General features: G+C 41.2%; 1 protein-coding gene across 1 annotated transcript in view; it reads left to right on the forward strand.

Moving 5' to 3' along the window:
• The window catches only part of dntt (deoxynucleotidyltransferase, terminal), a 120,416-nt gene that overhangs the window by 18,752 nt on the left and 86,561 nt on the right, over nucleotides 1-15,103 (forward strand). The window contains exon 4 of the mRNA XM_033613582.2: nucleotides 12,582-12,752. Coding sequence (XP_033469473.1) covers nucleotides 12,582-12,752 — 171 coding nt within the window. The remainder of the gene's footprint in view (nucleotides 1-12,581; nucleotides 12,753-15,103) is intronic.

A 15,103-nucleotide genomic window follows, 5' to 3' on the forward strand; every position in this document is an offset into this window, starting at 1 on the left:
CCTATCACATTTTATCCATTTAGGGGCACCCATTAGTGCATTTCATCTTGTTTCCTTCACTGGTAGGGTACCCTCAAGGGCACTTCATCATGTTTTATCTACCATAGGGGCATCCAAGAGGGCACTTTTGCTGTGTTTTGTTTTTTTTTCTGAACATAGGGGCACCAAGGAGCAACTGCCCAACCCTCACCCGTATGTCTTTGTATTGTTGTCGAAAACAAAAAGGTTGATAAATACCTCCTTCATTTCAAGTCAATTTTATATAAACTGATCAGCCACAACATTAAAACCACTGACAGGTGAGGTTAATGATGTTGATCATCTTGTTACAATGCAGTGTTCTTCTGGGAAACCTTGGGTCCTGGCATTGACACGCTCAACCCACCCAAACTCCTTTGCAAACTAAGTACACCCCCTTGTGGCAGCAGCACTCCCCCATGGCAGTTGCCCCCAGGAGGACAGTGAGCCACACCATACTGCAAAAACTGCTCAGGAATGGCCTGAGGAACGTGACAAAGAGCTCAAAGCATCGACCCAGCCTCCACATTCCCAACATCTCAATTTGATTGAGCATCTTGGTACCCAGAGCCGTCTGGACTTGGATCTGACCTGTCGAGGCATACACAGAGGACCTCTAGGGGTCTCCTATGGTGTCTGGCACCAGGACGCTGGCAACAGATCTTCTGAGTCCTGCAAGGTGGGGTACCGGCATGCTTGATCGGATTGGGATCTGGGGAATTTGGAGGCCAGGACAAGCCAACAACATATATAATAGGAACTTGTAAGATAAGGTATTACATATAAAGCAAATATTTAAGTGATCTTTTTAAAGCAAATGGTAACCAATATGAACAAAGAAGTTCAGACTTATTGAGAATGGGGAGTATTTTCATAATTTGGATCTGACACTAGGGAAATTTGCCGATACACTGACATTCATCTGTTGGTGCCCTTGGTGTCAAGTCATGTATGTCACAGTGTTGGAAAGAGGCCAGCTATTGATTTCTGCTGCTCCTTCATGAACAATGGCAATAACGTGCTTGAAAGAGTTAATTCTAACTCATTAGCAAATTAGATGTCAGTTGACAGCATTGAGGTGACGAGCAGTGTCAGAGGCGTGTGTGTCTAAAGGCAGTGGTCATAGACACTGGTGAGAATTGTCAACTATACAAGTTTCATTGTAACAAAAAGGATGTTTGTGTGCAGCACAGGCTCATGACGAACCCACATTGTTAAACATCTTCACTTCCATGGACACAGTTATACTCAGTTAATTGTTGAGTTGCCATGTGGCTACATAATTCTCTGCTCATCTGGCTCCAACACTCAGTAGCATAGTCCAGTGTAGTCCAAGCAATATTGTTTCGGTACATGCACTGATGTCTAATGTGTTATGGTATCTAGTGCCACTGTCACCTAGCAACCGCAACCTTATGAGTTTGTCTTCAAGCGACGCCCTGTTTTTTTGTTTTTGTTTTCATCATTTATTTGGCTATCTTTATATTGTTTTCAAAAAAAGAAAGCCCTTACCAATCCATCATTTGCACTTCACTCAAAATCTGGACTCTGCAATGGAATTCTTTCCACAATTATTTGATATTTATGTATCTTCAGAAGCTTTGCACAATACATAACATGCATACCAACAGATGGAACTAAACATAATTTCAGACACATATTCAGACACATATAGCTTTAAAGTTTCTGCTTGTAGAATTTAAAACTTTGGCGACCCTCTGAGCCCGTTTATGTCACTAATGTAGATTGCAGAGTGAATACCAATCTGCATAACGTCAGACCTTAAACTGTCTGAGAAAACCATTTGTAAGAAGGACAGTTATTTCTTCGATGGTGAGAGATGTATTCATCAGGAGCAGAAACAGGTCAGTCAGTCAAATTGGAATCTCTCAGCTCAATTAAATGAAGCTCTCTTGGCTCATTCAGCATTGCATTAGAAATGTATGTGTCTCTTTACATTACAATGCATTTAATATTCCCATTACCAACAAAGCAACCTCGCCACAAAAATACACCAGAGCTAGCAATGCACTGAAAAGCAGCTCCTCTGTTTGGTGGTTTCTGAAAGCCAAAAGGAAACTGGAAGGTCTGAGTTCTCTTTCGGAAATAACAAAACCTCATTCAAATCATGCTGACATTTGAAATAATGCAAATTACTAAAAATCCAGCATCTCTGAAACTTGACCTTTTACAGCATAAGGTGGTGCAGATCATTCAGTTTGTACGGACAAGATTTGTTATTTATAAAAAAAACTTGTAATATTGTTTTTAGTTGCCTTGAACAAACACCATTTACTATAAGCTTTAGACCACCACAATCAAATATCACCATCTCCACAGAATGAGGCGAATCAGTGGTTGAGTTTATTAAGGATGGATATATCAACAGAGTGGAATATGACACCGCCACCTAGCATTGTTGCCAGTTTGTCACAGTGGCTACTCATGGTATTGCAACAAATCCTCTGTGGCCCAAAAACTATTTTGCACAATTATTGCGCTTTGTATTATAGATCTCTAAACCATGAAGCTTTCATATTCTTAAAATGTTCTTCATCCCAATATCCCTCCTCAACTCTTCTATTCTCTATCCTTGATCACTTGACCCAGAAATCGATTGAGACCTTGAGATCTTGAAGGACGTCTGAATTCATTAAATGCACGTGGAGGAGTCAGGGAGTCAAGGAGAGAGGAGGCTTTCAGAGAAGAGGGAAGCCAGGATACACGAGTGCAGCCTTCGCGACACACCCACTGATTGGATATCAGTTATTGACAGGACAGCGTTCAAAAGACACCATAATCATATTCTGGGTTATTAAATAATGAACTCACAATCAAAACATCAATAAATACAGATGCAGATAATGAATAAATGATATAAAGGCATTCTGTGACTCTGACAGGACTCAGTAAAATATAGAGCGCAGGTTGTTCTTCATCTGCAGGTGTTTGTTAACAGAGAAAACACTGCTGCTCTGCTACTGATAACTGTATCTTAATCTCTCCCCCGAGTCTTACAAGGGTGGAGCTAAGACGTGAGAAAGAGACGCAAGGGAGGGAAATGTGGATGTGAGATAAGGCATTGGGATGAACCCCTGAATTTGAGTTTCAAAGTTAGTGGAGCAATGACCAGACAGGAAATGAAGTCACTGGTAGGTGTCTTTTTGTTGGTGACTAGCTTTTCCCCCGTGCTTTAAGTCTTTATGCTAAGCTAAGTTAATCGCCTCCTTGCTCCAGCTTCTTACCTAATGCTGAGATATGTGAGTGTGTTGTTGATTTTCCCATGTAATTCTCTGTATGGGGATCCCAAAATGTCAAACTACTCCTTTAACTATAACAGATGATGTGGCACACTCTATCTGGATTTGTGTGAGATGAGATTGTATGAAAAATCAACATTTAAATGGAAACTATGGTTTGTTCTGATAAAGAATAAACATGTGAAATTGTCCAGTTTTCATCACTACCAAAACCCATTTTATCTGACCAACCAAACCAATTAGTTTGGCAGTGATACAGTATAGTGAGGCAAACACTCAGGGGCCTTAAATGATGTGTATAGTATGTGTATTCATGTGTATAGGTGCACCGCTGTGTTTCTGAGCCGATCTTGGTGTATGCTGTTAGTGCATCCAACTGTTTGTGTAGATGGATCCGTGAACAGACGGAGGAAGTGTCGGAGGAAAGAACCTGCTATGATTTTTTAGGAAGGAGGGGAGGACAGGAGCATCCGGGGGCCAGCAGGGTGTGCTGGCGTAGGGGGAGGAAGTAGGTGGTGCAGAGAGGTGTCAGGATCAGGAAGAGAGAATGAGCATCATCTCAGCAACAGCACCCCAGTGAGGTGTCAATCACACACTGGCAGCAAGCAGCCCTTCATTCCACAGCCATGCACTATTGATTTATTCATCCCTGCTCCCTCTTTATCCCTCACCATCTCTGCCTCACACTCTTTCACTCCCATACCACTTCCTCCTGCCCTTTTGTTATGTCTAACACCCCCCACCCCCCTCCCCAGTCTATCCGTTCTTACTGTGCTCCCTTTCACTCTTGTTGTCTCTCGCTGTGGCTGGGAAATCCACACCGTCTGCACACACAAGTCAACACCCTCTCTTTTTTTTAATCTGCTTAGCCATGAGTCCTCTGCTGTCATAATTTCACCATAAGCCTGACATATGCTGACAAAAAAATTGACATTTGTGTCTTGGCTGATTGACATGCAGCATCGAATGCCTGTTCTCTGATGGCAACACAAATACACACCATATATACACACACAGACACACACACTCAAACCAACATACACAAACACACACAGTTTGCCAGACTAACGAGAGGAGGGAAAGAAAAAAAAGAGAGAAAGTTGTACAGAGAGAAATGGCTAAACATCCTGAATTTGCTTCCCTTCAGCAAAAGGCCTTCAATGTATTGATAGGAGCAACGCCATGGATGAGGAGATAGGCGGAGGGGGTATGGGATCACTGAACCTTAAATGCATCAAATTGATTCCCTCCATCCCCCAGTGGAGTTAACATTCTCAACTTAAAGAGCTAACAAACACAAAGCCACAGAGATCAGCAATGGGTCATGCAGTGCTTGTTCAGAGCTTGTGTTTTGGAAAGATGTATAAAGATTTTACTACTTTTGCCATGACATGTTATTGGATTTCGTATTCAGATGCCTTCAAATTCCCTGTAAAGCCATTTGTAAAAACAAAAGTTAAAGAAACTGCTTTCCCTCATCTGAGATAAACCTTAAAATTGCACAAGGAAAAAAAATCCAGAATTAATGTCCACCACTTATTCATTAGATATGGGATAGATAATATTAATCTCTTAGCCATTAATCGTGTTAAAACTCTTCTCAGTGGGTTCTCTGACCTCCTTTTATGGTGTCTTTTTGCACATGCAGCGCGGCGGGCTGCTGTGCGAACATGACTCGCAGGCATGTCCGTGATATCCGGTGGCGGGGGGTAAATCGGCGTGCTATATCAACGTCCCTTAACTCCTCATTAATAAGATGAGCGCCTATGCAGGGTGGGTTTATGAGCTGGCAGCGCTGACTCCATGCAGCTGCTACGACAACATGACAGGTGACAGACTGTCTGCAGAGAGCGTGTGTCTGTTTGTAAGGTCTCAAAATTCTGTTTTTCTTCAGGTGAGATCATTATAATTGGATGTTCTGCTTGAGTGTGATTTTGCTACAAGAAACAATGATGCAATTATGTCACTCCACTTGTATCAAGATCTGTTCTGAAGAAATACACCATCATTTTGAGAAATTCACTTGTTTGCTCCCAGAAGTTAAACCTGCAAATATTATTATTTTGTGGCCACATGGGGGCAGCACAACAACCTGTCATCACAACATTGACATAATTGATGTGTTGGCAAACAGTTGCTCATTTTCACATCGAGCAGACGCAGAGCAATTTAACATTAATTTGGAGTCTACCTGACAAATGAAAGTCCAAGTCCTTGGCTCTGAGAGGTTGTTTACAAATAAGCCGCAATCTGATTGGACTAAACCTCCAGCAGGCTTCTCTCTGCTGGAGATACTGTTTGATTGCAGTTATGGAAGCGACCGATTTCTTGCAGGGATTGCAGGGGTCTTTCATTTTTTAACCTCTGAACAGCTTAAATTCTGTTCATCTAGTATGGCATAATGTAGAAAATGATTGTTCAAGCCAATCTATCTTCAACAACAACAGGGCCATCTGAAAAGCTCTGAATATTTATGATACAGTATGATAACATGTGCAGACAGTTTGAATACAAGATCAGCTTTGGATATAACTGGTGAAACACTGTAGCATTCTTGCCAATATACACAAACGTCTACAGGTTGCATTGAGTTTACAAATGTATTGGCTCATTGAAATAAACAGTAATAACAGTTACAGACACATTGACACAGTGGAATGCTGTCCTAACTACTTCCATTATCTGCACTGATAAAGCATTTCCTCACTGTCAGGCATACATTGGGGTGAACAACAAGGGTTCTTTCTGCCTCTTGCTCTTACTGCATATCTGCTGCTTTAGCAACCAACAATGCAATGCAATGCAATGCAATGCTAAAGCCACGCATGACAACTATGACTTGTCAAAAATTACAGTGTGTTGGGACCACTGGACTTCACGGATGGTTTGTTCATTTGTGCAACTCTAAACTAGATATGTAAGGCATGTCCTGTAAGGTCAGCCTACTTGGAAAACGGCTGCTGTGGCCTCATTTGATAATCAGCAATTTGCACTCAATATCCCAGCATCCTTCACTTTCCACACCTCAGTGTGAAATTCCGCCCATGGACCCAATTTTCAATCCCCATTGGTGACTGTGACATGTGACCCAGTGATGTTACAAGGCCAACAAACTCTGGCTTCTATACCCAATCTTTCCTTCTTCTTAATGGACCCTAGCAGGCAGGGTTGTGCAGCTGGAGCTAATGTGCCCTCCCTCGGCTTTTCTCACCTTTCTGCACACTCACAGCAGGAAGGATTCTTTACTTTCTGACAGTGGCCTGCTTAAGTAGCCACACTGAACTCTCCTAAATAGTAGAAGACTCTGGACAAGTTAGTGCCTTCAGCAGACAAAGTTTACACGCTAACTTTCCAAGCAAAGGAGAATGAAACTGAGTTAGTGCCAAACTGCTAACTCTGTAAGGATACACAGCACCACTGGAACACAGCATAGCAAGGACTGCACCAGGAACCACAACTCTTTCGGCTTTGCTCATCCAGCTAATGGATAACTGCCAGCTAGCAGGCAGCATGACAAAGCAACTCTTCTCTCCACTCGTGGACTGGTAACATAACAAGTGGACACAACATGAGTACAACTGTACAGGCTAAGCAAGGCTATTTAACTTTTGTCAACTGTGATATGCTGCTTGCTATTCAATGAGTTATTGTTATGAACTTGTTGTAGTAAGCTTGTTGGGTAGTTGACTTTGCAAATAGCTAAGTACACCCCCACCCCCACTCCCAGATTTACTGTAAATTAAATGATCAGTAAATAATAAATCATTATTTCAATAGTTATTAATGACTTATGGAAGGCATTTTAATATTTTGAACCACAAGTTCCCAACAAGTGCCTCAAATTGCATATCTGTAGCACAGTAGATGTATTTCAACTGTTTATTACTGCACTGTGCTAGACCCACAGATGAACAATTAGTCTACAGCGGTAGTCTACAACGTGTCGGCTAGTGATTTTGATTGTTGACTAGTTGGTTGTTCTATGCTGGGAAGCTCAAACCAGTAACAGCCAAAACACATCCAGACAGTGTTTGTAACACATCCTATACACTAAACACTTGCATAACATAAGCGTGCCCCATCACCTATCCAATTACAAACTTGCCTTCCTATTTGTCGCATGCTGTGAAGAGACCCAGCTGTATGTGTGTGTGTGTGTGTGTGTGTGTGTGTGCAGATGTTAGGGGTCATTCCCTTTCCATGTGCTGTAGTAAACGGGTCAGTGCATCTCCTGGGTGAGCTGGACTAAAGTCTGCTGCTCACTGACCTGAGGCTGCATGTCTGCACAGGACTGTGGGTGGTGCAGTGACCTCAGATAGCGGCTTGGCTAGGGGAGAGGAAACGAAGGCATAAATATATCTGAGTCTGTCCTGAGCTCTGGTCACACTAGGCTGCGTCAAGTCCAGGTCCTGGATTTAGAATTCCTCAGCTTTAGTCCCTGTAGAGGCTTTTAGTATTTTTCTTTTAGGCAATGTGCACCAGCAGACTGCTTTATGGTATTTCGCTGATATGTATTTCTATTATTGTCTTTTTCTTAAACATAACTGATTCATGCATTCCGAAAAGGGCAGAGAAGCAGCATGCAAGAATTAGCATAATGTGAAATGCTGACCCAAATGGCATGAGTTGTTACCAACTAATTTCTAAGCTCCTTGTGCTATGTAAGGTTTTAGGGGAGAAACTACACACTCAGTTGCCTGTTTTTTTAAGCTTCACTAAGCAATTTTTCAGGGCTTGTTGTGACACTTGAATAGAATAGAGCCATTGTTGATGTTATGAGTAACACCTTTGTCTTTTCTACTATAAAAAGTCAAATTGTTTGCTGTCGCCAAAAAAAAAGAAAAGAAAAGACATTTGCATTGTATGTTTCTGCAAACTTTGTGTAAATATTTTATTGTAGGTATGGTAAAAATGTAAGTTTCTTGAGAATGTTGTGTTTAAGGTTTGGCTAGGTTTAAGCACAAAAACTATGTGGTTATGGTCAGGAAAAGATAATGTTTATGCTTAAAACACCCATGTTTAGTGGCACAAAAGCTAATGGAAAAGCAGAGACAGGTCAGTGAAAAAAAAACAGTTTCAGTGGCTCAAATGCTGCTGGGAAATGCTGCGATGTGCTAATGAAATTGGCCAGACTCAGTGGATCAAATGCCATGGGGAAACACCGTGATGTTCCTCTAAAAACACCCAAGTTTGGTAAAAAAAACAAAAAAAAACAAGGTTCAGTGGTTGAAAAACACCCAGGTTCAGTAAAAGATGCTCAAATGTCGCTGGCAAAAGCAGTGATTTGCCACTAGACACACCTAGATTTTGTAAAAGACATCCAAATTTGGTGGCTCAAATACTGCTCAGAAAAGCCGTGATGTGCCACTAAAGGCACCCAGGTTCGGTGCCATAAACAGCAGTGGAAATGCCACGAAAGGTCGCCAGAAAACAACCAGTGGTTTTGTTTGGTGGTCTGGGAAAGCAGATTGTAGCTTGGTAACTGTCTTGTTTAGGTTTGTGTAATGCAGAAAGACATTTTTTATTATCTTTGCACAGTATCATTGTTTATCATTATCATAGAATTATATAGAAATGGACTTACAATAACAGACAATATTCCACATCAATACACAGAATTTAAATTAAGGTGGAAAGACAATGGAAGATTTTGATCAAGCACAATATGTTTTCTAAAATGTCTAATGACAAGATGACATTATTTGAAGCTAATAACAAAATGTGTGGGTTGAAAATGACTTTTTGTCGTAGGTGTTCGGTGTAATAACACGCCAAATTAAAACTCCATAGTGAGATGGCACATCAACAATTTGGGAAAAAAACAAAACAAAGACAATTATCACATTTACCTCATTTAAAGAAGCACACACAAAATCGTTAGGGGTTCTGGCAAGAAGAATACCCTGAGGATTTTCATGCAGAGACACATTAACATTTCCTGTTATGCGCTTCGATAAAGCAGTGAAATGTGATGATTGTATCAAGTAAGTTTTTTATGAAATTTTAGATGTGCTACAGAAATCTCCTGGGAGCAGTTAGAATAAATGCTCACATACTATACTGTAGTTTTCTGACAACTTATTGTTCATGTTTTTTTTTTAATCTGTTGCCTGAGTAGGAAGAACCGTACCTGGCACTTTATTTCAGAGAGTTCCACCTTCTTGCCTCAATAAAAACTTGCTCCATTTTTCAGGAAAGTGCTGCCTATTAGGAATAATGGGAGTTCTCATATTATTACAAGCACAAAGCCCACCTGGATCCTCACTGCACCAACCTGCTCCATCTCAGAGACCTGCAGTCTCATTTGAAATGTTTTGTCGTAGCCCACATATTACCTGTTTAGCTAATGACTGGCTATACTGATGATCCAACTCTCATGTGGTGACATGTTTTCCTCTCCACTTGGTTCCACTACAGTGGCTCATCACTTCAGCAGCAGCAGCACAAATGTTCAGCTGCACAACAGTGTCACAAAATGTGATGGTGAAGTGTTTTCTCTCACATTCTCTTGAAGTGCAATGACAAACCATTGCTTAAACTCTGAATGTAAAGATTTGATGTTTACTAGAATAATTTAATCTTCATATGTGCTAGTTAGCCTATAAGGATATTTAAAAAATGACAGAATAACAAGACATGGAATAAGAAATAACTGATTAGGGTTTGCTAAGAATAGCGCCACCATGTGGTCATGTACAAAGCACTTTTCTTTTAGCCTAGCAGCTAACAAATACACAGGACACACTACATTTTGTTTTCCACAGTTAGACTACTACAGTTGTTTCACCGTCCACCATTTCTGCCACCCACTGGGGAAACTACAAACTTCCACTGACACCCTTTGGTAACTGGGGATAACAGCCGATAGCTACTGGGGAAAACAAAACCGCTGTCCTCATCCTGTTTTGGTTGTGCAATGGTTGACACAGTTCCTTTGTGCCGTAAATTGAGCTTTTGTTTTTGCAGGAAATTTTATCCAATGGCAGACAGAACTGCATGGAAAAAGCTAGGCTTATAGACCTTTTAAGGGCCGACATCACAGTGAGGTCAGCTAACGTTAGCTTCGTTAGCAAAACAAAATGGAGGAAACCGTTCAAGTGAAGTCTTCCTTTATAAGACTGGCATAGTAATCAACCACAAAGCTGGCCATCCCACCTTCAGCAGTCTTGTCAAATCATCTGGTCCTGTCGGTCAGTGTTTATGGTTTCAAGTAGGCTAACACTTGTGGTCCTGGAGTGACCTGACATGGTATGTTCGTAAATTCAGTCTGACGCTCTACACTAAACTGAAAGCCCTGTTGGTTGAATAAACAGGGTTTCGGTTATGTTAATCACACATTCACTTGGCTCAGTGCTCTGCTGTTCCATCTCTTCAGAGAGCGTGCCGAGAGTGCACTCTGCCAGAGTGCGGTTGTCTGGATAACCGAACAATACATTCTGACAGCACTCTGAATTTACAAACGGTCAAGTTTGTGCCAGAGCGCACTCCGGCAATCGGATTGGGATTTCCAAACTCCTCCATTGTCCAAAAGAAGGCAACAGAACTTGCTAGCCAGCGCTGGCTAATGTCTCTGGAGAATTATTTTGCCTCCAGCCAAGCTCCACCCACCAAAAAACCCATCATACTATTTACCAACAGTAAAAGTGCCTATAGGGAAGCAATTTAAACACCCATGGCATCATTATTCTATAGCTATTGTTGCATTGTGCAATCAACATTGACTCAATAACTTTTCTATTTCAGCTTGAAACATCAGCATGATAGCTCTGTCATTGTGAGCATGTTAGCATCCTGATGTTAGCATTTATGTCATAGCACTGTGGTGCTTACAGCGTCATAGCCGCTAACATGGCTGTAGACTCCTAGTCTTGTTTAATCTCTTCTCATTCAGATTTTTCATCAAATGTTTGCCAGATTTGGACAAGCCTGAAAAAGTAATCCATTCATCTCACATAATTATTTTCAGTTTTTCTATTGCTTTGTGATATACCACACCATTTTAGGTTGCTACATTCTTGTGGTTAAATTGCTATTATGTTCACCAAAATTCATGAATGTTTTGTGAAATTGCAGTTAAATTTAGAGAACGTAATAAAAAATGTATTAATAAATGTATGTCCTTAACTCTAGTCATAAGCGTGACTTGAATATTTGCTAAATTCCAGCATCCCTAGTGTTTACTGTTTTCACCATAACATTGATATATCACCGTATTAAGTGTAAACCTTCAACTCTTTAGCAAACAGTTGCCTCTTTACACATCCAGCCGACACTGAGCAACATAGGCATTTTTCACAGCAGGCGTTTTGTCTTGTCATATTGGGAAAAGCACAGGTGTAGATAACACAATTAACGATGCCTGAGTGGTTTTGTGCATGCTGGCTCACTGTCGCACTGTCAAGGCTTACTTTGACACATTTGAATACAACAGAACCGTGGTTTATGTTATTGTCTTCTGGGAAAAGGCCTATTAGCATTAATTTAGAGACATGTTTCAGGTCACCCAACACATGCTGGTCCAATATACTCCCCTCTATTAGCTCTGTGTGTGTCCACTGACTGGCTCTTTCAGTTGCTAAATATTCCATTGTGTTCACCTGCTAGTCTGTTGTTTGGTTCTGGTTGTGAGCCTGGTTGCCGAGGGCGGTAGGGTCATCTGGTGGTTTGTCACTACAAGTGAACCCTATGTGTAGTCAGTTGATATATTATTAATATAGCAGTTTTGAATAAACAACTTTAGAAAATAGAGGATTGTTGGTAGAGCTGTGTACTGTCTCATAGATTCATTTATTCCATGATATTGACTACAGCCTATTTAAGCATTTGAACATGTTGCCTTTGTAAAGGGAGAGCCCATGGCTGCCCCCATGGGGAGCCTGTTGTGAACAAATGGAAAATGACAGGTTTCTGTTTGGTGTTCGCCAGCCTCTAATGTCTCTGTGCGGTCATCCAGAAGAAAACCAACATGCAGCGTGTCCTACTGTACAGTGACAGTGACAGAGACAGAGAGGAGTGATGAAGGGGGGAGGATAGAACTGGAGGGAGTTCCATTCCCTCTTTGGTTTACTGTACGGGTCAGTGCACCTCACATGTGAGTGCACACCTGACACATCTGTGCTTGGTCTCACTTTCTTTCCTAGGTTTTCTGTGTCTTTCCTTTGTTTAAATGTTTTATTCAACTGGAGTTTCCTGCAATAAGTCCTCCCTGTAATGCTTATTATACAATATCATTCCCATGTTATCTTCTCTCTTACATTATTCGTCCTTCTCCCTTCACCTGTCCTTGCCTGCCTGTCCCTGTAGGATGCTTTTGAAGTGCTGGCGGAGAACTATGAATTCAATGAGATTGAGGGTCCATGCCAGGCCTTCAGGAGAGCTGCGTCTGTCTTGAAGAGTCTGCCCTGGGCAGTGCGGTGCCTGGGGGCCACTCAGGATCTGCCCTGCCTGGGGGAACACACTAAGGCAGTCATGGAGGTACGGCCCAGAGTCTGCATGCACACACCAGCTGACAGCCAATCCATCTGCATTATGCGGTGAGACTAGCGCTGTCACCAAACAACAGTGTTTCATTTGGGTAGCCATACTAGTTGGGTTTTCTGACAACATTGCTTTTGAATGTAAAGTTTTCAGAAGCTGATTCTCGAATTCTCAAACAAGGAGAGGTTTGAAGGCAGTTAGTGTGTGCAAACAATAAATAATGTAATGCTTACTGTGATGGATTACCTCTCACCACACAACTTCTCAGTTTCTTGAACTTGATTTTAAAACTGTTGTGAAATGATCTAAAGACAGTTGCTGCCTTAAAGACACTTTGGAAATGTGTTGGAATATAGTCAACAGCAGTGCTAAGTATATTTGATGTGATTATTGAGGTAAAACACTCAAAACCAGTGTTAAATGGAAATACAAACCATTTTGTAGTGGTAGTTTATGGGACATTAAAAGCCATTAGTGTATTTATTTGTAGCAAATTTTGCACACAGGTTTTGATGGTATTAAAGTAGTTTGTATCACCTCATTTCAAGATATAATTAAACTCCCTATCAACCCCCACTTTAAAATGCCTAACTTTAGAGCAGAAATAAACATGTTTACAGGCTGGTACAATAAATGTTTTTGGTCTCTAAGGTAATTTCCCTGTTCATGACAACTGTATGAACCTTTAGAGAACCCTCTCATCCAAATATGGTCAATTCTGGCGCCAAAAATTCAAGATGGCAATGGTCAAAACACCAAACTCAAGACTTCAAAATGCAAGTCCACAAACCAATGGATGACATAACATACACCCACTGTTGTATAGAGTCTATGGATATGATGCGCTGTTTGACACTTTGTCAGGTTTTCATCTTTTTGCTCCTTCATGAAGGATGGCAGCAATAGTCAGCTTGGATTCACAACACTTTTCTGTGGTGATCAAGTACCACAGTAAAAAAACAAAGCATCTATAGTAACATATGGCACTTCCCCTCCCATGAAAAGACTTAAAAACTAACAATTCATGGACAAGTAACAAGTATTGTCTGTGGAGCCAAAGCCTGATATATCTTATTCGTCTGTGCCATAGAGCTCCATTGTCGTCCAAAACCTATTAATAACACATCAATGAGCCACTCTGTTACACTGGGTAACATGTTCATTCAATATGATGAACATGGCGCTGTAGTTTATTTTGAGTCAATCAAACGCATTCCATCCTGCTGCAGTAAATTTGAACTAAATAGTCTTTGTCTGTCTGTTCTTCCATTTTCTTGACAACCGCTCATCTGAACGACCTTGGCGGGTGTGTTGCAGAGGACCCACAGAATCGCAGTGTTGAGTGCAAGCTCTTGAGATCTATGGGACATATTTATTAGCAGTGCTTTTGTGTATTGAGATGGGGCCCCTGTTAACTGTTACACCGCTGAATGGCACGCTGGGTTGAGCTTGCTTCCCCTCGCCTGCTACAGTCCATTTGAACAGATGAGAGATATGTAATAGATGTTACATTGTAGCAAACTCAAACATTTCAAGCATCAGTGATGTAACTTTCAGAAGAAAGGCTTTTCTTTTTTTTCATTTTCTTCAGCTAGCTATTTGGGACCAGAAATAGCCTGGTCCCAAATAGCTAACTATCAGCAAATAATTTTACTTCAGCACTGCTAGGGAATGCAACTGTGTCATAGCAGGTGCATTGCTTAGGACCCACGGAAGCGCAGTGTTGAGTGTGAAGTTGTTTGAATGAGTGGTTCTAGAAAAAGCTACAAGCAGCAATACCAGACGCCAAGAAATCTGCCTGAACATGCACGCTTTGACAGGCACTGCACTTGTATATAATAATGCACCAGATGTGTATCATTCACTTGTTTTGTCAGATTTTCAACTTTTTGCTCTTTTGTGAAGCATGGCAGCAATAGTCAGCTTGGATTCACAACAATTTTCTGTGGTGACCAAAAATCACAGCAAAAACCTGTCAAAACATATCAAAGCATCCATAGACCCATGAAAAGACTGAAACTAACCATGTATTGATCCTACCAACTAGTATTCTCTGTGTGGCCAAAGCTTGTTTGAGTGTGTTGAGTGCTATGGACAGGGTATTTTTATTTATGATTTTGGTCTTTTCGTGGAGATGTGTTGTCATTGTCAATAACAAAAATAAACAGAACACCATCTCTAAATAAGTTACCTTTGGTGGGATGTCAGAGCTATGAAGGGGAGAAGTAGGGCATTAAGCTAAGATCGAGAGAAACATGGCTGTGTGGACAAACGTGACCATTTGCTTAAGCCCTGACAACACAGCTCCCAGGATCACAGGGACACTCAAACCTCCATCACGTTAAGGT

This window comes from Epinephelus lanceolatus, chromosome 17 (genome assembly GCF_041903045.1).
Source record: "Epinephelus lanceolatus isolate andai-2023 chromosome 17, ASM4190304v1, whole genome shotgun sequence".
NCBI classification, from domain to species: Eukaryota; Metazoa; Chordata; class Actinopteri; order Perciformes; family Serranidae; genus Epinephelus; species Epinephelus lanceolatus.